The sequence below is a fragment of the Talpa europaea genome (assembly GCF_964194135.1).
Source record: "Talpa europaea genome assembly, chromosome: 1".
Taxonomy (NCBI): Eukaryota; Metazoa; Chordata; class Mammalia; order Eulipotyphla; family Talpidae; genus Talpa; species Talpa europaea.
The window spans coordinates 128,081,242-128,109,034 of NC_140073.1; the positions used below are offsets into that span (position 1 = coordinate 128,081,242).

Consider the following 27,793-nt stretch of genomic DNA (forward strand, 5'->3'; position numbering starts at 1 on the left):
ACGGCCATGAGTCATAATTTAAAAGAATATTGAAGGGCCTCCCAGATGGCGCAGCGGTTGAGTGCTGGGTTGCGATGCTGCCCGCGGCCTCCGCGGCGCCAGTTCGATCCCTGGCTGCTCCCCGGCCACCGGAGGAGGGTCCCACATGGTGCGCAGACCTCTCCTGCCGCCCGCTGCTCCCCTCAGCGGTGTGCTTCGGTCCTTCTGCCTGCTCTACTCCCCGCTCTGGCTCTGGTGAATTCTCTCACCCTCCCGCGCTTCTGACTGTGCCCAGTGCTTGTATAAACAAAAACAAACAAACAAATAAATAAATAAATAAAACATGCCTCTATTTAAAAAATAAATAAATAAATAAATAAATAAAAGAATATTGAAAACTTGCAAAAACTTGTAATTCCATATGTCGTAAAATTCCCAGGAGACATTTATTTTGTCCTCCTGCTTCTGACTTGGAAAAATTACGATCTAAGGCAGACAACCAAAAAAATCTCTCCATCTGAGATAATAGTCACCTGCACCTATTAAAAACTCGATAACGGACAGCCCCACTCTGATTTGAAGTTGGGTTGATTTCACGCCACGTCCGTGGTATTTTCCCAGAGAGCTGATTATGTTTTCTACTTTGCAAGCGTATTTAGGGTCAGAATTATGCTTTTCTGGGTACGTGCTTGCACAAGGATTTATTGAAACGCTTGCCATCGTGCAAGACCTGTCCTTCCAGCGTAACCGACACAAACCCAAGGAAATGCACTAACGTGTTACGCAGCTCTTACACACCTTTGCAGCTACGGACTCTAGCGAAGCCACTCCGGTTCCCAAAACGTCTAGGCGTCCGCAGCCTGCACAGCGCCGCCCGCTGTTTCCCCGCCCGCCTCCCTCCCTCCCTCCCTAGGTTCCGCTTCCGGACTCCCCCCTATTCTCCCGCCATGCTCTGCGCGGCCGCCTGCTGTTCCGTCAAACAAGCCACTCCCCGGCGCGCGCACGAAGCGCGCAGCTCCGCCCCGCCCCCGCGCCGAGAGCCATCCCCTACATCCGGGTACCGACCCCAGCCGTTCGGACTCTGGCACTATGGTCATGGCGGAGGGGACGGCAGTGTTGAGGCGGAACAGGCCGGGTACCAAGGCACAGGTACTGTCTCTTCGCTTTACGTGGGGGGAGTTCTCGGTGCCACGTCGCACCGCGCCTGGAAGCTTGTTGCCCCCGAGAGGCGGTTGGGCCGGCCCTGGGCGGCCGACACTGACGTCCGGCCTGTTCTTCCGGAGCCGCTCCTGAGCCTGGTTGAGGCGGCGGCCCGCGAGGCCTACGGAGCCCGGACCGAGGGTGGGCGTGAGGAGACCGGTGGGGGCCGCGGCGGCAGACGCCTAGGCCTGACAGCCTGTCACCGGGGACTGCTGGTTCTTCGCCCGCCGCTGAGCCCCAGCCGACCGGCGGGCGGCGGCCGCGGCCTGTCAGGCGGCGACCCCAGGGGCTTCTCGAGGGTCGGGACTGCCGGGTGAGAGGGGGTGCAGGCGCCGGCCGCCTCGTCCGGGGTTCCGGTGCCTACCTGACTGGGCCGTGCCCGCCCGGCTTCTGCCGTCCAGCTTGTCTAACCGGATCCGGTGGCGATAATTTACTTTATCCTCTTCCTGCTGTTTGCTTTTGCCCACGGATCGCTGCAGCTGTTCCCTCATCATCAAGTTGCGACTTGTTACATGTCATTTCTTGTGAATTTCCGTGTAGGCACAGGCAAGGAACGGACTGTTTATAATTTTGTTAACTTTCGCTAGGCACTATTTGAGAGTGAGTTGGTGCTTGTTTGTAGGCATTGGTTCTTGGAATTTGCAAAGCCTCAGTCTTTTTTTTTTTTTTTTAGTTTTTTATTTTATTTTATTTTATTTTAAGCTCTATTTATTTATTTATACAAGCACTGGGTACAGTCAGAAGTGCGGGAGGGTGAGAGAATTCACTGGAGCCAGAGCGGGGAGCAGAACAGGCAGACTGACGAAGTACACTGCTGAGGGGAGCAGCAGCGGGCGCGGGAGGAGAGGTCTGAGCGCCATGTGGGACCCTCGCCCTGCCGGGGATTGAACCGGCGCTGCAGAGGCTGCGGGCAGCTTTGCAACCCAGCGTTCAACCGATGCGCCACCAGGCCGGACTCACATTTTTCACATAATCGAAGAGGCTTTTAGACTTGATCTGATTAATAGCCCAACTGAAATGGCTTAATGAGTAGGTGCTCTAAAGAAAAGAGGTGTTAAAATGTAATCTTACCCAAAAATACATTCAGAAATGGATCTTTAGATTCACAGTCTGAGAATTATCCGTGTTTATTGACCCCAAATTTCCTGTTTTTGAAAGGTTTGAAAAATACTTTAAGTCAGTATTGCAGCACTACTGTGTGCTCTGTGTTGTTATGAGTAAGTCACACATAAGAAAGTTCCTTGCTTTTTTCCACATTGTTGTAGATTTGAATTTGTTAAATAATATGAGCAGAAAAGTTTGTTAAATGATATTTCAAATTTAAATAATTTGAAAAATTGTTATGCAGTAGTCTGTTCTCACCTTTGTCTAATTTCCTCAGTGAAATGGGTCTATTCTAAAATGGTTTATTTAGAATTAGACTAGCTGGCATATCTTCCTAACGTTCTTTAATTGGTTAAATCGGGATATAGGTACATAGTTTGTTTTCAGTTAGTGTTGTCTGAATTACCTGAGAGTGTTCATGAAGCCAGATTTTTTTGGTTCCTTTTATAAATGTTTTAAATGTATTCCAGTTATGATGAGGCAAAATTTTAGTTTCCATTGAACTTTTTGTCTTTTCTATGTATTTCTAGAGTATCTGTTTTCTAGTATTTTAAAAATAAAATATTCTGCAAATTTTCCTTTTTTTTAAAAAAGTAAAACAGATTGATAGAAACATTTTTAAGTATAAGTCATATAGGACGAATTTTTGAACTACTCTTTAATAATGTTTAGTTCATGTTTAGGAAGAGGCATCCTGGAACAATTTCCAGAAAGTTTTTTCCTCTCTTTTTTTTCATGTTTAATAAAGTAGTTCTTGATGTCTGTTTCTCCCCCCACATCCCTTCTTTGTTTCTCCGCTCTGCAAAATTTTGTTTCACTTGATAATATATCATGATCTCTTTTAGTGTATATACACCTGCATTTGTTTCCTGTGACTGCTGTAAAATCACTACCAATTTAGTGACTTAAAACAACACAAACGTATTTTCTTACAGTTCTGGAAGTCAGGAGTCCAAAATCAGAAAATAGTTTCACTGGGCTACAGTTAAAGCTAAAGTTGGCAGAGTTACTCCCTTCTGGAGGCTTTGAACTTTTAGTGATTGCCTTTATTCGTTGGCTTGTGGAGATTTCCTCCATTTTCCAAGTGTGTCACTGCAGTCTCTGTTTCCATTGTTTTGTCACCTCTAAAATTAGTTTATCTCATTCCTATAGGGTAACTATAAAAAAAGATATGAAATGTCTACCTACCTTCAGAGCTAAGATGTTACAAACATAGTTGAGTCCCTCTATATCACACTTTTATCCTCTACTCACTTTAGTAATGCTTGGTTATTATTTATTTTCTTTATACTTTTACTACATATTCATTATATTCTAAGTATGCTTTTGTACTTAAACATTTGTTCATGTGCTATCACATTAACATCTATCATATAACATGCTATCATATAATGAACTCATAAACTGAATTCTCCAGTTCACTTTTTTTCCCCCCAAAGTATTTGGAGACGTACCTGTATTGATTGATACAGGTTTATTGAACATTAGTTTACTTATGCTTTTTCCTCACAGTTTTACCCTGGAGACATTCATTGTCAGGCAACCTGCTACCTACTAAAGATATGTAGATAAACTTTGCTGAAAAATTATTCAAATTGGGAAGGTTCTTAATCACATAGGGGAATATCTGTGAACTGGACTGTAGAAAGGAATTCAAAATCAGTTCAAGAAGACCCACAAAAATGTTCTTTTTAAAAGAAGGTGGTTCTGTTTGGTTCTGTTCTTTTTGATGAAATTTATATTTGGCTTTAAAAATTTAGAGCGCCTTTTGGCATTAGAATAATAATTTATAACCTGTCTAAAATAATAATTGAGGAGTAAATTACTAATACTAGCTGGTCTCTTTGGGTAAGTATATTCAGTAATTTTTGTGCCTGTTTTTTTTTTTATTTTTTAAGTATAATTCTTTAAGATTTAACCACTATGAACAGAAAAATGACCGACTTATCTGCCCAATTGATGCTTGAAAGACTTAATGGGAGTCATTTGAGGGATTTGTGGTTAAAAAACCAAAATATAATTCAGTTACATGAATTTTTAGTGACATTTAAAAACAGTAAATTGCCTTTAAGTTATTTTATTGATAATCACATCATTTACAATATGATACCTTTTCTTCTAGTGTAACATTGGATCTTTTTTAAGAATTGAAGTTAATCATAATAACTTTGAATCTCTTAGTTCCTTTATGCGTGCTTTAACAATGAGTTTTTTTTATAGGATTTCTATAATTGGCCTGATGAATCCTTTGATGAAATGGACAGTACGCTAGCTGTGCAGCAGGTAATAACAGTAGTTTCTTTGGCACCTCCCAATTACCTAAGCATTTTACCTCCCTTGAATAGGAAGGATTCCTGTATCTTTTAGCACAAACCAGAAACCATGGAATTAGTGGAATTCCCATTAAAATTCAACCCTCTTTTTGAGATATTAAACTATAATCAGACTTAACATCTATTAATATATGCCATAGTAGAGTGCCCAATTTTATTTTACAGTTACTTTAATTAAAATTTAATTGAATGGGGGGGCCTTCCTGGTGGTGCAGCGGTTAAAGTCTTAGCACTATCAAGCTATCACCAGCCACTTAGGGATAAGTTATAGCCCCATTCAGGTAGCTAACCCACATGGCATGGCAGACCTCTCCTGTCTCACCCGCTGCTCCCCTCAGCAGTGTATTTCAGTAGATCTGCCCGTTCTGCTCTCCACTCTGTCTCTGGTGAATCCTCTCTCTCTCTCTCTCTCTCTCTCTCTCTCTCTCTCTCTCTCTCTCTCTCTCTCTGTCTCTCTCTCTGTCTGTCTCTCTCTCTCTCTCTCTCTCTCTCTCTCTCTCTCTCTCTCTCTCTCTCTCTGTCTCTCTCTCACCCCGGACTTCCCCAACCCCCCCCCAGTTATTCTATGCATAAATAAATAAACAAATTGAATGCTAAATTAGAATAACAGATAATTAAATAAAAATAAACAGAGTACTCATTTAGTGACTGAACACTTGATAAGATGTATCTAAGTTTAGTGTCTTTAGTTAGGGTTTTTTTTTTTTTTTGTCTTTATTTTTTGACTTTCTGTTAGTGATTTTTTTCCTTTTTATTAAGGTAACATTAATTTACACAACTATATAGGTTTTCTGTGCATAATTTTTTTTTTAGATTTTTTAAAAAAGATTTATTTATTTATTTATACAAGAACCGGGGTACAGGTCAGACATGCGGGAGGGTGAGAGGACTCACCAGAGACAGAGCGGGGGACAGAACAGGCAGACTGACGAAATACACTGCTGAGGGGAGCAATGGGCATGACAGGAGAGGTCTGCCACGCCATGTGGGACCCTCGCCAGCCAGCCGGGGTCGAACGGGTGCTGCAGAGGCTGCGGATTGCTTCTTAGTGTGGAGCTTAACCCCTTGTGCCATCAGGGAGGCCCTGGCAGGAGATTCTTTTAAGAAGATTGTTACATATTCTTAGGTCATTCATACTTTCTTTTTTAAAAGATTTATTTTATTTATACAAGAGCTGGGGTACAGGCCAGCATAGCGGAGGGTGAGAGGATTCGCCAGAGTCAGAGCAGGGAGCAGAACAGGCAGACGGACCGAAAGCACTGCTGAGGGGAGCAGCGGGCAAGACAGGAGAGATCTGCCTCGCCATGTGGGATTCTCCCTGGCCGGCTGGGAATTGAGCTGGTGCTAGAGAGGCTGGCGGACAGGTTCACGGCGCTGCACTCAACCCACTACGCCACCAGGGAGGCCCTGACTCATACTTTTTTTTTTTTTTTTTTTTAAAGATTTGTTTATTTATGCATGCAAGAGCTGGAGTACAGGCCAGAGATTGGCGGGGGGGGGGGGGGGGGATGAGAGTATTCACCAGAGACAGAGTGGGAAACAGAACAGGCAGACTGACTGTCAAGCTATCACCAGCCACTGCAGCATGAATTCATTCGATTCCTAGTGAGGGAGCTACCCACATGGCATGGCAGACCTTTCTTGTCTCGCCCACTGCTCCCCACAGCAGTGTATTTCACTCTGTCTTTGGTGAATCCTCTCATTCCCCACACCTCTGGCCTACACTCCAGTTCTTATATGCATAAAGAAATAAAATAAATCTTAAAGAAAATCCCATCATGCAGTATTGTATGTTTTGCCTTTATCTGCCAAATATTTTCAGTTACTCAATATGAGAATGGTCTGTTAACTCCAGATGTTCCTCATTTCTGATGCTCTTAAGTTTCCTTCAGTCATTATTTTTTCCTTTTGTTTAAAGAACTTCAGCATTTCTTTTTATTTTTTTATTATTCTTTTTTTTTAATGTCTGTGCCTTTACTGCTGTGCAGGCCACTTAAGGGTGATGGAGCAGGAGGAGAGGGTGTCCCCTATGCGGTGTCTGCTGTGTTTTACTGGTTTGTAGGTGATAGAGAACTTGCCCCAATTAGTGGCCAATCACCTTAGACTTGATTTCCACCTGATTGCAGTGGTAGATGTCTACCATGCTGCTACTCATCTTAGGCAGGATGAACATATACTGCAGGTACATCTCTACCACCTTTGGCTTCTCTGTGGGCTGAACCCCCTTCTTGATCTTGTGCAGGCACTTCAGCAGAGAATGGTTCTTCCACCACAGACCCCTGTTCAACCACCATTTTGCAGGCACTTTTCAGCAGCATCAGCTATTTGTACATGTCTAGCAGTGGTTCCAGGTGACCATAGGTCACTTGCAGATCTGCTTCTTTTCTTGCTTTTCTTCAGCCATTTCCTTGATTCTTCAGAAAGTGCCACTTGGCTAGGAATCCTGTTTAGTTTTCTTTTATCTAGAAATGTCTTTATCTTCATTTTTTTTTAAATGATTATTTATACAAGATCCGGGGTACAGACCAGATGTGCGGGAGGGTGAGAGGATTCACCAGAGACAGAGTGGGGAACAGAACAGGCAGACTGACGAAGTACACTGCTGAGGGGAGCAGCGGGCGAGACAGGAGAGGTCTGCTACACCATGTGGGATTCTCCCGGCCAGCTGGGATCAAACCTGTGCTGCAGAGGCTGCAGATAGCTTCACAGTGCAGTGCTCAACCGCCTGCGCCACCAGGGAGGCCCTTTATCTTCATTCTTGATGAACTTTTTTATTAAGATAAAAAATTCTAGGTTGGCAAGTCTTTCGTCTCTTTGTAAATGTGCCATTTTCTCCTCCTCTGCTTTCTAATGAAAAATTAGAAGTCATTTGAATCCTTATTCTATGTGTCTTTTTTTTCTGGTTGTTTCTTTAATTTTGGCAGTTTGCCTATGTTTCTGGACATGGATTTATTTGATATTCCTACTTGTTCACTTACCTTGTTTTTCTTACTGTGGTGAAATATACTGTAGCGGTAGGAATGGGCAGAGCAGGTTGTCTATGATTGGAGCAGATGGCGCAAAGGATGAGTGAGTCCTGGAGCCCTCTGTGGCTTTTGCAAGCTTTTATTGGGATTTACCAGGTACACGGCAGACTGGCAGGTCTCCCAGCCCCCTGTGAATCTTCACTCTTTCTGGGCTCTCCAGCGTTCTCTGGTGGCCTCTGCTTCTCTTTCTCTCTGCTGGCGTCCCCTTGACGCCGCCCTCTCAGCCCAGGTGAACCCACCTATGTATGTATGCCCACACCCTGTTCCAGGTGCCCGCCATCAGGCATGCATTCAGGACACAGGGTTCCATCATCAATCCTAATGGCGGGAGGGCAGAAAAGCCTGATTATTTACCCCGCATATTACATAACATAAACTTTACCACTTTTGAATGTACCTTCTGTAGCATTAAATACATTCATATTGTTGTACAACCATCATTACTTTTTTTTTTTTGGTGGGACCCTCACCAGTGGTGGGGATCGCACCAGCGCTGCAGAGGCTGCGGGCAGCCTCGCAACCCAGCGCTCAACCACTGCACCACCAGTGGAGGCCCAGCCATCATTACTTCTATCGTTGAATCTTTTCATCTTCCCCAAATGAAATTCTGTATCCATTAAACGATGATAACTCTTTATTATCCCTCTACCCCAACTCACTCAGCTTGTTGAAGTTGTAGATTTAGATTTTTCTCAAACATGGCAGCTTTTTGGTCATTTGTTTATTCAGATATATTTTTTAGTATCACATTCTTTTTTTTTCCTTTCTGCTTTTCTGGTGACATGACTTTAAAACCTTTATTATTGGTTCTGAGACTATTACTATTTTATAAGTTTTTAAAAATTTTTATAATAGCTGCTTTGATGTCATCAGATAATTTCAACATTTGTGACATTTTGTTATTGGGGTCTTGTTTGTGTTTTCCCATGAGAATTGAGATTTTCATGTACTTGTATACCAGGTGATTTGGAATTGTACCCTGGATGTTTTGATGATGTTAGAACTGTTCTTGCTTAAACCTATGGTGAATGTTTTTGTTTTTTTTTTTTAATTATTTTTATACATATAAGAACTGGGGTATAAGTCAGAGATGCGGGGGTGAGCGGATTCACCAGAGGCAGAACAGGTGGATCTACTGAAATACACTGCTGAGGGGAGCAGCAGACAACACAGGAGAGGTCTGCTGCGCCATGTGGGTTAGCTCCCTGTCTGGGCATCGAACTCATGCTGCAGTGGCTGGCAATATTTGATAGTGCTGAAACTTTAACCCCTGTGCCACCAGGAGATCCTGATACTTTTGTTTTAACAGACATTTCACTTGGTTGGTTACAGACTGTGCATCCCAACTGACTTGTGATTGCAATGTTGGTTCAGTTTTCAAAGCCTTTGCACTAGTACTTGACTCTGTTGTGTATGTACCAACCTGTGGTCAGCCAGGGGGGAGTAATGTCCATTAGCTCCTGTCTCAAAAGCACTAATTAGGGTGCTAATTAACAGTGTACTAAGTAGGGTGCTAACTAGCAATGTCCTAATTAGGATCAATTCCATGCATGCATGCATAAATTAGGGTTGAGCCCAAGAGTTCATCAGTAGCTTTATAGGTCACTTTCCTGAATTCTTGTTCTCTCTCTCTGGTTTCTGGTTCCCTGGGACCCACCTCTTTGGTCCTCTGGCCAGAAACCACTTACAAGAATTGTGCCGCAGTTTTTGGAAGGCAATGAGAGAAAAAGAAACAAGGTTTGATTCCACCACCAAGTAGAGAGGAAGGAATTCTTTAGCGTTTTTGCTCCTGTATTTTTATCTTCCTAGCTGATTTTGCTGCCACTGTGGAATTGTCTCAGACTTAGGTTGTGAAAGAATGGAGGAGAGGAGAGAAAATAAAACTAGGAAATTTCTCTGTTTACTTTGAGCTTGAGGAGTTCCTTTTCCACTCCTTGAACCAAAACTAAGTTGTTTCTCCTGGATATGTATATTGACACCAGTGGTGTTCATTTCTTGGTTTCATCCTGTACTGAATTCAGGCCAAGGGATTCCAGACAGGAAAAGAAATACAGCAAACTCATTGTCAGTTCAGTCGTACTTTGAACTCAGTGATCTTTCCTGGTCATCCTTCTGATATTTACTTTTTAAATACTGAAGTAGCTGCACAATGCAGTCTGTCCAGGTTTTATTTATTTATTTTTTTTAAGATTTATTTATTTATGAATGTAAGAACTGGGGTACAGGCCAGAGGTGGGGGGGGTGTTGAGAGGTTTCACCAGGGACAGAGTGAGGAACAGAACAGGCAGACTGAAATACACTGCTGAGGGGAGCAGCAGGCGAGTCAGGGGAGGTCTGCTGCACCATGTGGGGATTGAACTTGTGATGCAGAGACTGTGGATAGCGTCATAGTGCTGTTGTGCTTAACCCTCATGCCACCAGGGAGGCCCCTGTCCAGGTTTTATAGTTTTGTTTGGGAGAGAAAAACTGATGTTTATTTACTGCATGAAATTGGACACAGTAAATTGCTTTTGCATGATGACCTATTGCTATGTAGTTATTTCAAATGTTTTCTAAAAATGACATTAGGAAAAGTCATTTTTCTGTACTAGATCATCATAATTATTAATAATTATAGCACACAGGAATAAATCACTAGAAAGATAATTTCTGCCTTTTTCATGAAGAAAAGACAACATTTTGGGCCTCCCTGGTGGCCTAAGAATTAATTCTCAGTGCCAGTACTACTCCAGCCCGCTGCCATGGCCTCAGTTCGATCCTCGGCCAGGGAGCTAACCCACATAAGGCGCAGCAGACCACTCCTGTCTTGCCCGCTGCTCCCCTTAGCAGTGTGTTTCAGTAAATCAACCTGCTCTGCTCCCCACTCTGTCTCTAGTGAATCCTCTCACCCACTATACCTCTGGCCTACATCCCAGTTCTTCTATGCAAAAATAAATAAATAAAATCTTTTTTAAAAAAAAGACAAAATTTCATGGTTTCTTTTTGACATAATCTAAAATCTGGCATAATATATTCTTGTGTTAAGGAGATTTGAAAGGTCTGGGAAGTGAGTATATACTGCTAGAAACCCTGAAATGGGGGCCTCCCTGGTGGCACAAGGGCTTAAGTCTCAGCACTATCAAGCTAGCAGCAGCCAATGCAGCACAAGTTCAATCCCCGGCCAGGGAGGTGACCCACGTGGCCCAGCAGACCTCTCCTGTCTTACCCACTGCTCCCCTCAGCAGTGTATTTCATTAGATCTGCCTGTTCTGCTCCCCACTCTCTCTGGTGAATCCTCTCACTCCCTACATCTTTGGCCTACACACCAGCTCTTGTATAAAATGAACAATGATGCAAAAAATTTTAAAAATAAATAAATAAATAAATAAATAAATAAATACCCTGAAATGTTATATGGTAGACACAGTTCAGAAACCAAAATGACATTGTTTTACTTCTAAGTTAAGGATTGCTTTTTTTTTTAATTTTTATTTATTTTTTAAGATTTATTTATCTTAAAAAGAGCACACAAGAGCTGGGGTTCAGGTCAGAGATGCAGGGCGTGAAAGGATTCAGCAGAGACAGAGTGGGGTACAGAACAGGCAGACTGACTGAAATACACTGCTGAGGGGAGCTGCAGGCGAGACAGGAGAGGTCTGCCTCGCCATGTGGGTTGCTCCCTGGCCTGCCAGGGATTGAACTTGTGCTACAGAGGCTGCGGATTGCTTCCTAGTGTGGTGCTTAAACACTTGTGCCACCAGGGAGGCCAATTTTTTTTTTTATATTTTTTATTAACTGTCATTAGAAAAGAATCTAGATTAGTTAAATATTGGTAATTTCTCACTCCACTTGTAACAAATTATTAATTATATAAGTTCATTTGTTAAGCATGTTATATAGCTTTATTAAAGAATTGTTATTGTTTTATTCTGATTGCCTGCTCTAGCTGATTCGTTAATGTGTTCATATGTTCTACATAATCATTTTATTTACACTATTTTATGTTGATATGAAACTAATGATTTATAGTATCTCTTTCAGGTCTAACCCTGGTAAATACTTTATGTGCATTATTGTAGTAGACTATCCCAGAGAAGTTGAACTGGAGAAGAATAGCTAAGGATTACCCCCTTTCTTCTGAGTTACTGATTATGATTCTATACTTCGTTTCCTATTTTGTGTGTAACCTTGAAGTTGAACCTTAGGAGTTATTATATTGTCTTTGTTTATAGTATATTCAACAGAACATAAGAGCAGATTGTTCCAATATTGACAAAATTCTTGAACCACCTGAAGGCCAGGATGAAGGTGTATGGAAGTATGAACATTTAAGGTAGGTCCTTATATCAAAATTGTAATAGTACTTCTGTTAGTTAAAAATAGCCTATAATGTTAATAAACAATTATGAATCATAAATAAAATTTTGTAACCATAGACCAAAGAGCCAAATCTAAAGCTTTTGTCTTTTTAACTTCAAAAAATTTTCAATTTTGTTCTTTATTGATTGTTTTCTACCTTTATGAATTTGGGCTTTGTTACCTTTTAAAAAATAGTTTTCTTTAATCCTTAATCATTAATGTATTATTTCCATTTACCCACTCATGAATAACTATATTATTAGAGAGGATCAACACCAGGTCCCAATGTAGCCCTGGTAGGTGATGAGTTAGTTACCCATTAATGATCGTGAGCTTCCACTCTTCCCTTTGGTAAATAGAGATTATAATCCTGAAATAAGGGATTTTGGAGCTCTTCATAGTATCTTTTGAATGAGAAATTGATGACTAGTACATAGAGTTAACTTTAGAAGCAAATATATCCTGAAGCTACTAGCTGTTTCTTGAAGGTACAAATTTTTTAATGTAAATGGGAACTGATGAGTTGATAGATTACATAATAGCAAATGCAGTATGAGATATATGTTGTTGGCTTTTACGTTGCTTTTTCAGTAGTAAGTGGAGTAGAATAATGGCTTTTCCTGAATAAATTAGATCACATTTCCTGTGATGACTTCCTCAACTTTTAAACAAAGCACTTTTTTTTTTTGGTGCTGCGGGCCTGTCTAGATATTCCTAAGACATAATGTCATAACATTTTAGCTCTTTCAGGATACTAAGACTTCTTTGTATTCTAGGAGTTTCTTTGAAGTCACTTGACCACTTGTTTGAATTTTTTAAAAATATATGTTAAGGGCCTCCCCGGTGGCGCAGCGGTTGAGCGCTGGGTTGCGAAGCTGCCCGCGGCCACTGCGGCGCCGGTTCGATCCCCGGCTGCTCCCCGGCCACCGGAGGAGGGTCCCACATGGCGCGCAGACCTCTCCTGCCGCCCGCTGCTCCCCTCAGCAGTGTCCTTCGGTCCTTCTGTCTGCTCTGCTCCCCGCTCTGGCTCTGGTGAATTCTCTCACCCTCCCGCGCTTCTGACTGTACCCAGTGCATGTATAAACAAAACAAACAAACAAATAAATAAATAAAAAAAAAAAATATATGTTAATATATGATGATTGAAAGTATGAGGATATTTTCCCCTTTTTATTTTATTTTTTCCCCTCTCCCCTCCCATTTTTATTTTTTTTATAACTTTTTAAAGATTCATTTTTTAAAAAAAATATGCATACAAGAACTGGGGTACAGGCCAGAAGTGTGGGTGGTTAGAGGATTCACCAGAGACAGAATGGGGAACAGAACAGGCAGACTGACTGAAATACACTGCTGAGGGGAGCAGTGGGAGAGTCAGGAGAAATCTGCTGCGTCATGTGTGTCACCTCTCTGGTCGGGGATCAAACTCATGCTGCAGTGGATACGGGTAGCTTCATAGAGCTGCGTTCTAACCCCTTGCACCACCAGGGAGGCCCTATATATGCCTTTAGAGTCAGATCAACCCTGGGTTTGCACTCCAGCTGTGCTACACTCTACTGTGTGTCATTGAGCTCATCACCCAATCTTTCTGATCCTTCTGTTTCTCTTCCATAAAACAGATATTGTTCTAATAATATCAGTGAATTGGTAGATGTAAAGATCCTGGCACAGACTTTGGACCACAGTAGATGGTCAATAAATGTTTCCTTATATCTTCCCTAATTACTTCCGTGTATTTTGTGAAAAACAAAAAGAAGTCTCTCTTTGGGTGTTGTTTAAGGGAGAGGGGCTTGGTATGATAACAGACCATAAAGAAGAGGCTGGCTTTCCAATAACAGATCTTATTAACAGAAAAGTAACTGATTCATGTAGTATTTTCAGTGTACTGAGTATTTTCCATCTAAATTTACCTTTGTTCCTTATGATGTTACTAAATAATTGCTGTTGTTATAGTTAATATAACTGATAATATTATGATTTTAATGCAAATTGGATCGTGATTAAAGTCAAATCTCCTATTAGCCCATACTGAACATTTGTGATTGGGAAAAGATGCCCCTCTTCAGTGGATGCAATTCCATGTCAGGATACATGGTTTGGTATAGGCTGGGTTTCAGCTCTGGCTAATCTCTTCAGTTGCACACTTGTATTGTTAGCCCTATATTGAATTAACTTAAAGCTGTTGCATTAGCACTATTATAGATTGTACCCATAACACTCCCAAATCAGCTTAATTTTGCTGTTAGCCAAGAGCAAGTTGGATTAGATGACAGACTTGCTTATCATCACTTCCTGGGAAACAACTCAAAAATGCACAGCATACAGTGTGATATGGAGCAGTAGAGGGGGATGTGATTTAGAAATAGTGTTAGTTTTGTAACCTAAGAACAGCCATTATTATCAGTCATCTAGACAGGAAATACAGACAACTGAAAATTGACCCTTTTTATTTGCTTTCTTCTATCATAATGAACTTTATGTAAATACAGTTTTTTTATACCTATTTTGTTTCAAATGTATACATGTGGTTCCCCCCCCCCCCAACTGGGCTCTTACTTTTGTTATGTAGGTTTTACCTTTGTATTTTTTAGCTAAAGTGTTTTTATTTGCTCAGTGGATAAGCATAGTAGTGATCTTCTACTTTGATAAGATTTTTAGAGACCACATTTAGTATTTTGACAGCTGTAGAATAGATACCTTTGTGACATAGGGAATTAATTGCTTTTGCATGTCAAATAATAGGTCTGTCTAAATATGATCAGAATTTCATGTAATTTCATCCATTCCTTTTTTTTTTCCCTAACGAACATTTATTGAATTTTACTATGTTCCAGGCATTGTTCTAGGTTTTATAATTCTCAGTCTGGCAATTTTAGAAGGGAAGTATATCATGAAAAGAATGCTCAACAGGGTGCCTCCCTCGTGGCCTATGGGTTACGTCTCAGCACTATCACTGATCAGGCCTGAGTTTGATCCCTGGCCAGGGAGCTAACTGACGTATTGTGCAGCAGAACTCTCCTGTCTCGCCTACTGTTCCCCGTAGCAGTGTATTTCAGTAAATCTTCCTGTTCTGCTCTCCACTCTGTCTCTGGGGAATCCTCTCACCACCGCACCTCTGACCTACACCCCAGTTCTTCACAAAAATAAATAAATAGGGCCTCCCTGGTGGCGCACGGGGGTAAGATGCAACCTATGAAGCAATCAGCCACTGCCGCACGATCCCTTGCCAGGGAGCTACCCACATGGCGCAGCAGACCTCTCCTGACTCACCCGCTGTTCCCCTCAGCTGTGTGTTTCAGTCAGTCTGCCGCTCTATTCCCCAGTCTGTTTCTGGTGACTCCTCTTACCCCCCGACACCTCTTGCCTGTACCCCAGTTCTTGTATGCATAAATAAACAAAAAATAAACAAAAAATGAACAGTGTGTGTGGAGGGAGAGGGTGAGGACTGAGTTAAAATACTCAAGCTCTATTAAGGGACAAAAGCAAGTCAGAAAATTATGTATGATATGACCCCAATATATTTTAAGCTGTCCATAGAAAATCAAAATTTCATGTAAATGGTAATTACCTTTTAGAAGGAGGTGGTGGGATTATGGAGGATTTTTGTCTTATACATTTTATACTTGTTTTTTGAAATTTTTATGAGGAGCATATTGTTTTAATCAGAACAATACCTGGAAAATGTATAAAAACATCTAGTCTTTTTTTCTGTGTACTGTTTGGATATAGATAAATATATACTTTTTTTTTTACATAACTAGAATCTTACAGTGAATATAGGCATATGTACTTTGTATTTTTATGTTTATACCAACATTTTCCTACTCTAAATTATTAATCATTTAGAATGCTTCAAAAATTTCTTGTATGTATATCTTGTTTTTTGTGACCATCTTTACATGTCTGCATGCAGTTCTGATTATTTTGTTAGAATATATTCTTAGGACAATTACTTTTTTTTTTTTTTTAAAGATTCATTTATTTATTTATATAAGCACTGGGTACAGTCAGAAGTGCAGGAGGGTGAGAGAATTCACCAGAAATACACTGCTGAGGGGAGCAGTACAACGAAGTACACTGCTGAGGGGAGCAGCGGGCGGCAGGAGAAGTCTGTGCACCATGTGGGACCCTTGCCCTGTGGCCGAGGATCGAACTGGCACTGCAGAGGCTGCGAGCAGCTTCGCAACCCAGCGCTCAACTGCTGTGCCACCAGGGAGGCCCAGGACAATGACTTATTTAAAATATTATATTTCCTAAGCTTCTTGGGGAATATTTCAAATTACTTCCCAGAAAAATTGTACCAATTCCAGCATATAAGAGTAATCAACTTACTAAATTCTGATAATGCATATTATTAGAATTGTTAGTTTTTGGTTTTGTGTTTTGACATATAGGTCTTTGCAAGAAGTGTGCTGTATCAATACAACTGGTATTGATAATGTGAATGAGGAAGGAAGGGTGGTGGTGGTGGTGAGATTCCCTTTATAGTTAATATTCTAAAATAGACTGCGATAACACTTTTCATTTATATATCTATTTTCAGGCAATTCTGTCTTGAACTAAATGGACTTGCTGTTAAACTTCAGGTAATATTTTCTTTAAGTTACAGTGTAAGCTTCTGATTTTTTTTCTCCCATTTTTGTAACTTAATGTGTTTTATAAAGACTAATCTAAAATGTGTATTTTCTGCTAGTGTTTTGCATGGAAATGTTCCAACCCAAATGATGAGCTTTTTCATTACCTTACTTATTAAAAAATACTACTTTTTAACAGAGTGAATGCCATCCAGATACATGCACTCAGATGACAGCAACTGAACAATGGATTTTTCTTTGTGCAGCTCATAAAACTCCAAAAGAGGTGAGAATTCACAAAATAGAATGACTAATCATCATAACCTAAATCTCTCCAAGACAATAGTAGACAATTTTTAGGGTTTTTAGTTCATTGTTTATTTTGCTATTTGGTTTATAGATACTGCAGCAAGTTTATTTTCATAGTACTATTTTAGGATTCCTTAGATTAGAGTCATTTTTCATTATTGGGTGGTTGTATGGACTAGAATTTGCTTTACGGTTCACTGACTATCACAAAATAACATGTCACCATTGTCCTGATACTTAATGTATAATTGATGAGCTGTTTAAGTTTGTTTATACCTGTTTAAGTTTGATTATACCTGTTTAAGTTTGATTCCCTTATTTCTTTTGATCGGAATAACTGTTGGTGATTACTAGCTGATGTTTGGTCAGTTAAGTAGAAATGTTACTTTTAAGCTTTTAAAGTTTATAGGTGAATATTTTTTCTTTACATTTCATTACTATTTCTTATAAATGCATCATAACGATTTTCCTTTCCATAATTGGTCCGAATTTAAAGTTGTTTATTTTTCTCATTATTTAGTATTTAGTTTTTGTTCAGAATAAGTAAATGTATAGAAAGTAGCAAATGTTGGGCCTCTCTGGTGGGGTTAAGTCTCAGCACTATGAAGCTATTGGTAGCCACTGCAGCATGAGTTCAATCCCCAGTCAGGGAGCTAATCCACATGGCACAGCAGACCTCTCCTGTCCCACCTGCTGCTCCCCTCAGCTGTGCATTTCAGTCAATCCACCTGTTCTCCCCACTCTGTCTCTGGTGAATCCTCTCACACTCCTTGCACCTCTGGTCTACACCCCAGCTGTTGTAAATAAATCTTTAAAAAAAAAAAAAAAGAAGAAGAAAAAGAGAGTAGCAAATGTCTTTAGAATTTTTTTTTTTTTTAATAATTCCTTCATATTATCTGGTACCCAGTACATACTGAGTTTTTTTTAGTTATTTCAAAAGTTTCCTTTATAACTGTTTTGTTTAAACTGTGTGTTGCATTTTCTTTTAATCTGTAGTAATTACTTTCCCTTGCCACTGCTTTGTTGAAAATAATTGGTTATGCCAGTTCTATAGAATTAGAGACATTCATATTGTCATTATATTGAGTTGGGGATACTATGTCTTAAAGACAAGTGACTCTGGCCACAAAATCAATATCGTTCTTTTGTTTAAAAAAAGAAAAGGGACTTATAATGAAACTCAACTGCAGGCACACATAAAAAGGTTAATAAAGGGTTTATTTACAAAAACGGGAAATGAAGAAAGGAATAACCAGGAACATAATGTTGAGTGAAAAAATGCAGGGTATATACAGTATAACTCTATTTGCAAAAAGTTCAACATAGACCAAATAAACATTGATTGGAAAGTCATATAAGAAAGCGTAAATAACAAATTCAGGATTGTGGTTATTTTTGAAGGAAGAGGTGGTGATGGGGTCAGGTAAAGCCCCATATTGGACTTCAGAGATAATGTTCTTTTTCTGTATCTACTAATACTTATAACAAGTGTTTAAAAACATTTTGATGTGTGGTATTAGAAATATAATAGCTACTTCATTCATAGGAATTTTTAGGCTCATGAACAGCATCACTGAATAAACTTAATACATCTTTTAAAAAGCTTTTAAATGCTAATAAATATTATGAACTTCCCTGTTAAAATAAATAAATAAATAAATAAAAAGGGTAATTCTCCAAAGTACTCTCAGTTAGTACTTATTTGGAAGGAAGACTTCATTCAGGGTGTTACTTTTTTGTGTTAATAAATAGAAGTAATAAGATTATGTATTGTTTTATATCTGGGGAAAAATCCATGTGGCAGTTTCATAATTTGCTAAAACTGGCTGTATGGTATTGTGAATACAATGATAACTGTAACTAGGAAACTGAATTAGGAAGGCTAGTTTCATTTGGGTAAATAGTAAAGATGCTGCATTATTTTCACTTGAATTATACCAGCTTGCCTGAATCTCTATGATAGAACCAGACTCCTCTTAGACAGCATGGCTAAAAGAGCAGACATTCCTAAGTTGGACTGCTTGTATTTGAAGAATTTTCTTATCTTTGTTTGCAGCATTTTAAGATCTGGGAAGAAGCCATACTCTGCAAACTGACTATCCTTGGTTCCTTCTTTCTTTTTTTGTTGTTGTTTTGGTTCTTCATTTATTGGTTAGATTTAGGTATTTGGTTCTTCCCGTCTCAAAAGGTTTTCTTCTAAGTACATTGTTAGTTGTCAGACCCAAAAAATAACCTAGGATATCATGCCAAAGGAACAGCCTGCTTTTGGATGGGGGTGGAAGGTACCTGTATATTAATAGGCCTAATCTAAGAGGAGCTCTTTGTTGATGCATTTTTTTTATCCTTTCTTTTATAGTGTCCTGCTATAGACTATACTAGACACACACTTGATGGTGCTGCATGTCTTCTGAATAGCAATAAATATTTTCCCAGCAGGTAAACAAAACTCTTAAACAAGGTCTTAAAACTTTTAGGATTTAATGTAATAGAATATTCTGGTTAATGCTTTATATTCTTTAAACTTTTCTCTTTTTTTAGCTGTTTTATATTTGGCTTGTTCAGAACTTACGCAGGTTTTGAAATTAGGTTAGTTAAATTAAAAGTAACAGAAGTTGACTCCCAAAGTACACAGGTCAGTTCAGTCAAGTGTAGTGCTGGCCGCTGTTTGCTGTTCTCCAAGCCTCTCCTTTTCACCTTAAGTTGGAATGTTTACAAATTTGCTTACTTGAATCTCTGTGATGATAGTTAAGGTCAATGTTTTTTTAAAAGACAGCATGCCTAGAACACAGGCTTTCCTAAATTGGACTTATTTTTGAAGGTTTTCTTGTCCTTGTCTACATATTTTTTAATGTGGGAAGAAGACTGCATGTTGTAATGTTTTTTGGGTGAGGTTTGTGACTGACCTTTTTATTCTAATAAGATATTTGTTACCAGGTGGATTGATTTGGAAACTTTTCTTTCCTGAATATCATTAACTCCAAAGAGCGCATATAAAAATGTATAGGGCCTCCCCGGTGGCACAGTGGTTGAGCACTGGGCTGCAAAGCTGCCCGCAGCCTCTGCAGCGCCGGTTTGATCCCTGGCCGCCGGGCAAGGGTCCCACATGGCGTGCAGACCTCTCCTGCCACCCGCTGCTCCCCTCAGCAGTGTACTTTGTCACTGCCTGTTCTGCTCCTCTCTCTGGCTCTGGTGAATTCTCTCACCCTCTTGTGCTTCTGACTGTACCCAGTGCTTGTATAAATAAATAAATAAATAAATCTTTAAAAAAAAATAAAAATAAAAATGTATAAAAAATACTTTTTTGCTTAGTATCCTGAGGCACTTTTTTAAAAAAAGGATATCAGAAACATGTAATTTTTATTTCTCAAAAAGGATCTAGTTCTGTAGAGTAAAACAGTCCCTTTTAGTTGTTTTGATCACTTCAAGTGGACAAAGTATTGGTGTCATAAATGGATGTTTAGTAAGTTTTAATTTGTCAAAGATTCATTTTAATTGTATTAAACTTTAACAAAGTTTAAAACAGTAATACTGAATTTAATTCAGTTGCTATGGATAGGTAGAAAGAACACTGGCCCAAAAGTAAATGGTGGGGGTTCTAGTTCTACCCTTACCTCTTACTAGTACTGTGACTTGAACTGGTCACTTATTTTCCGTAGCTGTCAGCTTCCACCCTTATTGAGAAGATTGGATTACATTGTTCCTGAGATCTGATTAGCTTTATTAATCTATGATTTCTATTTCTAGGGTTAGTATAAAGGAATCATCTGTAGCAAAACTAGGATCAGTATGCCGTAGGATTTACAGAATATTTTCACATGCTTATTTTCATCACCGGCAGATATTTGATGAATATGAAGTAAGTATATTTCATTAATTGTCTTGATAGCATTATCAGAATAATCTATGTTGATATTATAACTAGACTTGATTTTGTATAGTAAATGAAAATAACATCTTTTCTTCCTCTTTACAGAATGAAACATTTTTATGTCATCGGTTTACTAAATTTGTGATGAAATATAATTTGATGTCCAAGGATAACCTGATTGTACCAATTTTAGAAGAGGAAGTTCAGAATTCAGTTTCTGGGGAAAGTGAAGCATGAAGGGAATCAAAAGAGAAAAATGTACTGATCACATAATTAACATTAATTATGTACTGTATATATATCATTTTAAACACTTCAATCATGTATTCATATTATAGCTTCTTTGTTTAGTATAGTTTTTTTTGTATGCTGTGTATTGCCTTTTAAAATGGGAAATACTTTTTAAGTTATTCATGAGCTGTATATTCACCGGTGTGGCACTCAATGGTTTTTAAATAAGATTAGTATTATCTGTTTATAATGCCTGTTAATAAAAGAATTTACAGTTTGGTAAAATTGCTGCTAAACAATCATTGGATCACAATCCTCATCATATAAACCCATCAATAAAGAGATTAGTGAGCTTGAGGTTTCACACAAGCCATTTATTAAAGAAATAGTAATCTTTTCCTTTAGTTTTACCAAGTTTAGATTTTTTAGCACATTCTGTAGTACATAGTTCAATCTTAACAGTTAACTTTTCAAAAGTGAGATAAAAGTCTTAAAGTTCTGGTTATAGTTTTTATCTACATAAATGGTTGTGTATATCAAAATATAAATGCAAATGAAGTATTAGCAGTACTTAATCTTACTGTGCTATATAAAGTATATTCTAGACCAGCACACTTGGAAAGGATTTACCTTTCTGCAGCAATGAATTGTTATATACTAAGTGATGATAATGATAAGGCACGTAAATGATATTCCCACTGGAAATCTGCCCTGTGGTTCCCTTCTCCTATTCCTTACCATCCCTCCCCACCAAACTATATTAACTGAGAAGCTTTTCACCAGACTGTGATTTGGTAGTGGCTTACACCTATTTATATTTGTATTAATTGCTTACAGATTATACCTCACATTAGCAATTACATTACACTACAGGAGAAATGTTTTGGTATAGGCTCTTGCTGATTATCTTTGTTTTGCAAAATTATTCTAACTACTTGGAAAATATTCTTAAATATAGTTTAACTCTTTTTGTTAGTAATATTAATCATTTTCATCTAATCATCTAGGCAGCATTTAAATAGAGTTGAAAAATACTGTATTTATTTTATACCTTCTCACCACAGAGTTTATGTTTGAATTATATGTAGATATGAGGGTTTTTTGTTTTTGTTTTGTTTTTTTTTTGGCAATACTATACAGGTTGATGGTCATACAACTTTTGGACTTTGTTATAATTCATTGTCTTAAGAAATTCAGCTGCATATTTTACAATCTTATGATATGCTGAATGCAATTTTTAACAAAGCACTGGAGCTCTTATTGCCAAGTTGGTTGTAATGAGGCACTAAGATAGGGTAAAATAAATGTACATGTCGTGAAGAAAATATTTAAATCTTTCTCGAGAAGATTAAATAAACATAAGGAAATTTTACATTTAAAGGGATTTAAGTCAAGATAATTCATTCATCTTAATTTCTTTTTCATATTTGAGGAAATAATTTATACCATTTTATGATACAACTATGTGTAGCAATAATGTAGGAGATAGTAGCATACTGAGAGTGTATATACGTTTATCTTTCCAGGCCTGCAAGTTTATTTGACTTTGAACAGTGCTATCCCAGCAGCCAGTTGTTCCCATCCTACAAGTATTTTTAAAGAAGTTTTATGTTCACAGTGAAAGGAATGTTGACTTTGAAATTATGCATTTATATTAATGTCATTATACATACCAATGGGTATAGTAATTTTTACGCAAACTTGCTAAATATTGAGAGACTAAACTTCTAAGTTAATAAATGATATATAGCAATGTAGGTGTTCTCTCTGGTGTCTCACAATGGATTTCTGTTGCTTAACTATTAGCGAGCATTTGAACTACAACAGTAGCTGGGATTGATGATGTAGCTAGTATTTTAAAACACATTTTGAATAATATGGCTTGGTGTTAATGGGGAAATAACATAAGATTTTTTTTTTCTTATTCATTCCTTGGAATTGATCATAAAAAAAAAAAAAAATTCCCCAAAAGAAAGCATCATCTTGTAGTCTTGCTTTTTTGTATTCATATTGATCTCATTCCTATTCATTGCATTGTGGAGTTGACTCACTATGTTAGTTAAGACCTAAATGAAACAATTTTCTCTGTAATACTGTTAGTAAAATTTTGAAACTATACACTTATGTACCTAAGCAATATTAAAAAACTTAATGAGCCCTGCACACCATTGGTTTATGAGTTAAGTGAAAAGGGGGAAATAGAAAACATAGTACTATTCTATAAGGAATTTAGAGCCTGCTTTTTGTTTGGATTATTTTATGTAGATCCAAAAGTTCAATTTTTTTCCAAAAAATTATTTAGTCTTGAGGTATTAAATTTGTAGAAGTTCTTCAGTTAAACTTTTAACAAGTTAACACTTCTTAATGTCAGAAAAAATTTGAAATCCATGACTATATTGTTAACAAGGATTGTGTTATGGTTATCAACATATTTACTAACTGATAACAGATTTATTGTAACAGAACTAATTTTTTCCTTGGATATAAATTCAGGATATTGATTATATTTATTTTTAATTAGAGTACCTCATTAGAGAGGTACTTTGCCCTACCTCTCTAGTGATGACTTTTTCCCCACTACAATACTTCTGTAGTTTTGTTTACACAGTTAAGTGCTATATTTTATTTTTTAATACTTCTTAAATTTGCTAAACATTTCTTAGCATAGTTCTTCCATGCTATGCAAGTGTTTTAGTAAAAGTTGATTTTCATTTCTTGGATGCAGCTAATTGTTAACAGACACTGCAGATATATTGGTACAACATGTTTAACTGTTTGAGATAACAGACACTACAGATATATTGACACATGTTTAACTGTTTGAGAGGGTCAAATATCCCAATGTTTCCTGAAATATATTTTATAGAGCAGTTTATAAAACCAGAAAACTATCAAGTAATCTATTAGTGGGTTAGATTATTTGTCTAAAAAGGTGAATGAGATGCCTCACTGTTAACATTTGGGGAAGCACAGATATTTTATATGTGCTTGGAATCTAATTGCGGTACTTCATATATTTGATTTTTCTGCTATTTATTGAATCTTTTTTCTTTTTCTTAGTATATAAAGCGTCACATTAAGTGTGGAGCGTAATGTAATAAGCAAAGCAAATACTGAGTATTCATAATGATAACATCAGGAGATAATCAACATCCTGAATTTACATCCAAGAAGATTATATGTCCATTTGGTGTCTGATATGATTTGAGGGTTATTATAACATTATTCAAAATTAGTAAGATAGTAATTTTTTTTAATATATATATATTTTTTTAAATAGAGGCATGTTTATTTGTTTGTTTGTTTGTTTGTTTGTTTATACATGCACTGGGTATAGTCAGAAGCATGGGAGGGTGAGAGAATTCACCAGAGCCAGAGCGGGGAGCAGAGCAGGCAGAAGGACCAAAGTACACTGCTGAGGGGAGCAGCGGGTGGCAGGAGAGGTCTGCGCGCCATGTGGGACCTTCCTCCGGTGGCCGGGGAGCAGCTGGGGATCGAACCGGTGCTGCAGAGGCTGCGGGCAGCTTCGCAACCCAGCGCTCAACTGCTGCGCCACCGGGGAGGCCTAAGATAATAATTTTTTAATGACATCAAAATTTTATCCTGATTTTGATTGCTGCTATAAACCTTGGTAAAAGCAGATTATAATTCTGTATAGTATATTTAACATTTTATTTCAGGTAGACCTCAAGAAAGCCACCTGTGTCTTGTATAACAAAGATAGTCGCATAAAAATAGTAGCTTATGTTAGATTATAGGATTTTCTTTTTGTGACAGTGCCAAAGGAACATGCTTATCCAATGTAAAACAATTTGCTGATTTTAAATATTCTTGGTTTTCATTAGTATCACCATCTAGAAGAAAATGTATATATATATATGTATTTTTTTTTTTTTAAGATTTTTTTTTCATTTGTGCATACAAGAACTGGGGTATAGGCCTGGCCTGCAAGGGGTGAGAGGATTTGCCAGAGACAGAGTGGGGCACAGAACTGGCAAACTTGACTGAAATACACTGCTGAGGGGAGCAGTGGACGAGTCAGGAGAGGTCTGCTGCGCCATGTGGGTAGCTCCCTGGCTGGCTGGGGGATTGAACTCTTGCTGCAGAGGTTGCAGATAGCTTCATAGTGCTGTGCTTTTACCGTTGCGCCACCAGGGAAGCCCTTTAATTCTTACTGATAGTGGTACTTTGAATTTTCTGTATTTACTTTGTGCCTCCCAGTCACACACACTTGCTTCATTTAAGTCTGATAGAAAAATGAGCAGATTACTATTTTCCATGCTCTCCCTAGGGGTACAGGCCAGAGGTGCAGGGGTGGGTTGAGAGGATTCACCAGAGAGGAGCAGAACAGGGGGATTTGCTGAAGTACATTGCTGAGGGGAGCAGTGGACGAGTCAGGAAAGGTCTGCTGCGCCATGTGGGTAGCTGCCTGGCTGGGAGTAGCTTGATAGTGCTGAAACTTAACCCCTTGCACCCCCAGGGGGGCCTTGTATTGATCTTTTGATAGCTAAGTACTTTGTATGAACTTGGGGTGGAAGAATGTTTTCCAGACCTCTTTGTACATAAAAACAAAGGGAGAGTTTTGGGGTTCCTAGGCTCTACCTTTTGAAACTGACAACTGATTGAGAATGGGAAAGCCTGAATCTGGGTTTTAAACTTTGCTGGAATGACTCTTCGAGTGCTTTTTTAGAAACCATGGGAAATTTATGAGGTGGGGGGAAGGGTATACTTCCTTCAAGCCAAAAAATTGTATGGTTGTAGCCAATGTTTTCTCCAGAGATAAATCTGGTGGTAGAGATAACATTGTTCTTTAAGGTAATTTCCTAGGGAAAGGAGCTTCTCCCAGTATTGCAGAGGATGACCAAAGCTACATAAAGCAAAATAGGAAAAGAGATTGATTCCTCAGTTGACCCTCTGCCTTTCAGAGTATCTTTTTTATTTTTTTTAGAGATTTATGCATATAAGAATTGGGGTACAGGCCAGAGGTTTGGGGGGTGAGAGGATTCACCAGAGACAGAGTGGGGAACAGAACAGGCAGACTGAAATAAACTGCTGAGGGGAGCAGCGGGCAAGTCAGGAGAGGTCTGCGCACCATGTGGGTAGCTCCCTGGCTGGGGATCGAACTCATGCTGCAGTGGCTGCAAATAGCTTCATAGGTTGCATCTTAACCCCTTGCGCCACCAGGGAGGTCCTCTTTCATTTTTAAAGTTGATGTCAAGACATGTTGAGTCCCACAATTTGATAGAATTCAGAAGTCTTGTTTTATAGTTAAATGAATAAATTACTATTTATAAGGACCTTTTACCTCAGTGTTAACATTGAGGATGATAACCCTTTTATGTTTTGGTTTAATTTGATTGAGGGAAATCAGATATATTCTAACAGGTGTGTAATATTTTGCTTTCTTCCAAAGTGAAGAGGCTCCTGTCACAATTCCATCTCAGATGGGTATGGTAGGTATGGAGGAAATTGCAGTTTTGTTTTTATTTCTGAATATGCACCATACCAGCTGGTCTGGAATCTTTAGGGCACATTCATATAGTCTTGTTGAGTATATTCTAGACTGAGGAACAAAATTTTCTGTTTGGGGGCAGTATATCTAATGAACCCAGACTTCATATTATCACTCGAATCATTTGGGTTTGCTTAATTTGGGAAAGCAAATCTAAATCAAGAGTTGGCAACCTTTTAGCATAACTAAAAAGACTCACTTGTGCTGGCATTTAACAAATGCCAAGGAAAAGATAAAAATTATTTTGCGCCAGAAAAGGAAGCTTGGAGATAATTGAGGAAAGCCTGCCACTTCCTATTCTCTCGTTTTACAGATTGAAAAAAAAAGACAGAAATTTCAATAACAAACCTAGGACACAGAAATTAAATAATTGTCCAGAATCCCCACAGATAGTATAGAACTGGCGCCTCAAATTCTTGAAAGGTATAGAAGTTAATGTAAAAGAGATGAAGAAAAGAGAAAAGTTTATCTGATTGGATCCAGGTAGCCATCCTTTCCTTACCCCCCATAGGAATTCTCTTTAGTACCAGTACTATTATATAAAGATGACCATCAAGCCACTGTTTTTTAAATATTCAATTAAATTGGCTTTTAGATGGGATCTCTAGTGGGGCCCAAAAATTCTTTGAGCCAGAGTTTAACATTGTAGTCATTGAATCTCTGGGAGGTTAGAGTTTGGGGATTGTGTGAAATTTTCATCTAAGAGTATTTGGTTCATCAGTGTGTGATACACTAAGTAGAATATGTTCAGTGACTTCCAAAGTCCCTGATTTGTTTCCAGGACGTGTCTTAATCAGTTCTGTGATCTTGTCCAGAGTATAACAGCCCGTGCTGTGTACAATTCTAAATTTAAAATAGGTCAGTCATCAACTGGCTAAAATCCCATTTGCCTTTAGCTTTCTCTAGCTAATTTGCAAGCAAGCCAAAAACTTCACAGTCTACCCATTTGCCCCAGAGCTTGTTATACTACCAACCACTAACTTGCTGGATTTCTCAAACTGGACCCTAATGTGCTCTTTTTGAATCTGAATTGCACATTGCATATATCGCTTTGCCCTGGTCCTCTGTGTTTATGCATAAAATAATTTAATGTAAAATATAAAGTTTCAAATCATCACCTTGTAAAGATTCAGTCTGATCTATATCCAGTTGAGTGAATAAATCAAATTGTAAGCCATTACTACAGATGAAATTTTATTTCTCTTAAACCATTCCTTTAATACATTTGCACTGTCCAGTTAGATAACTGAATGAAACATTTTTAAGGACTGCATTTATGATCTGGGAACAAGCTTACATACAAATAACATGTATGTAAACAG

General features: G+C 38.5%; 1 protein-coding gene across 2 annotated transcripts; it reads left to right on the top strand.

Moving 5' to 3' along the window:
• Positions 1–1,068: 1,068 nt before the first annotated feature.
• Positions 1,069–20,965, top strand: MOB4 (MOB family member 4, phocein; the record flags this gene model as incomplete). 2 transcript variants are annotated; one of them, XM_084241061.1, is made up of 8 exons in its annotated part: positions 1,069–1,128; positions 4,504–4,566; positions 11,854–11,954; positions 16,521–16,563; positions 16,751–16,837; positions 19,217–19,296; positions 20,605–20,716; positions 20,834–20,965. In XM_084241061.1, the coding sequence occupies 8 exons, from the start codon at positions 1,069–1,071 to the stop codon at positions 20,963–20,965; spliced, it is 678 nt and encodes a 225-aa protein (XP_084097187.1). The 2 variants fall into 2 exon arrangements, with proteins under 2 accessions (XP_084097187.1, XP_084097188.1); XM_084241062.1 differs by lacking the exon at positions 4,504–4,566.
• Between the last annotated feature and the right edge of the window lie 6,828 nt (positions 20,966–27,793).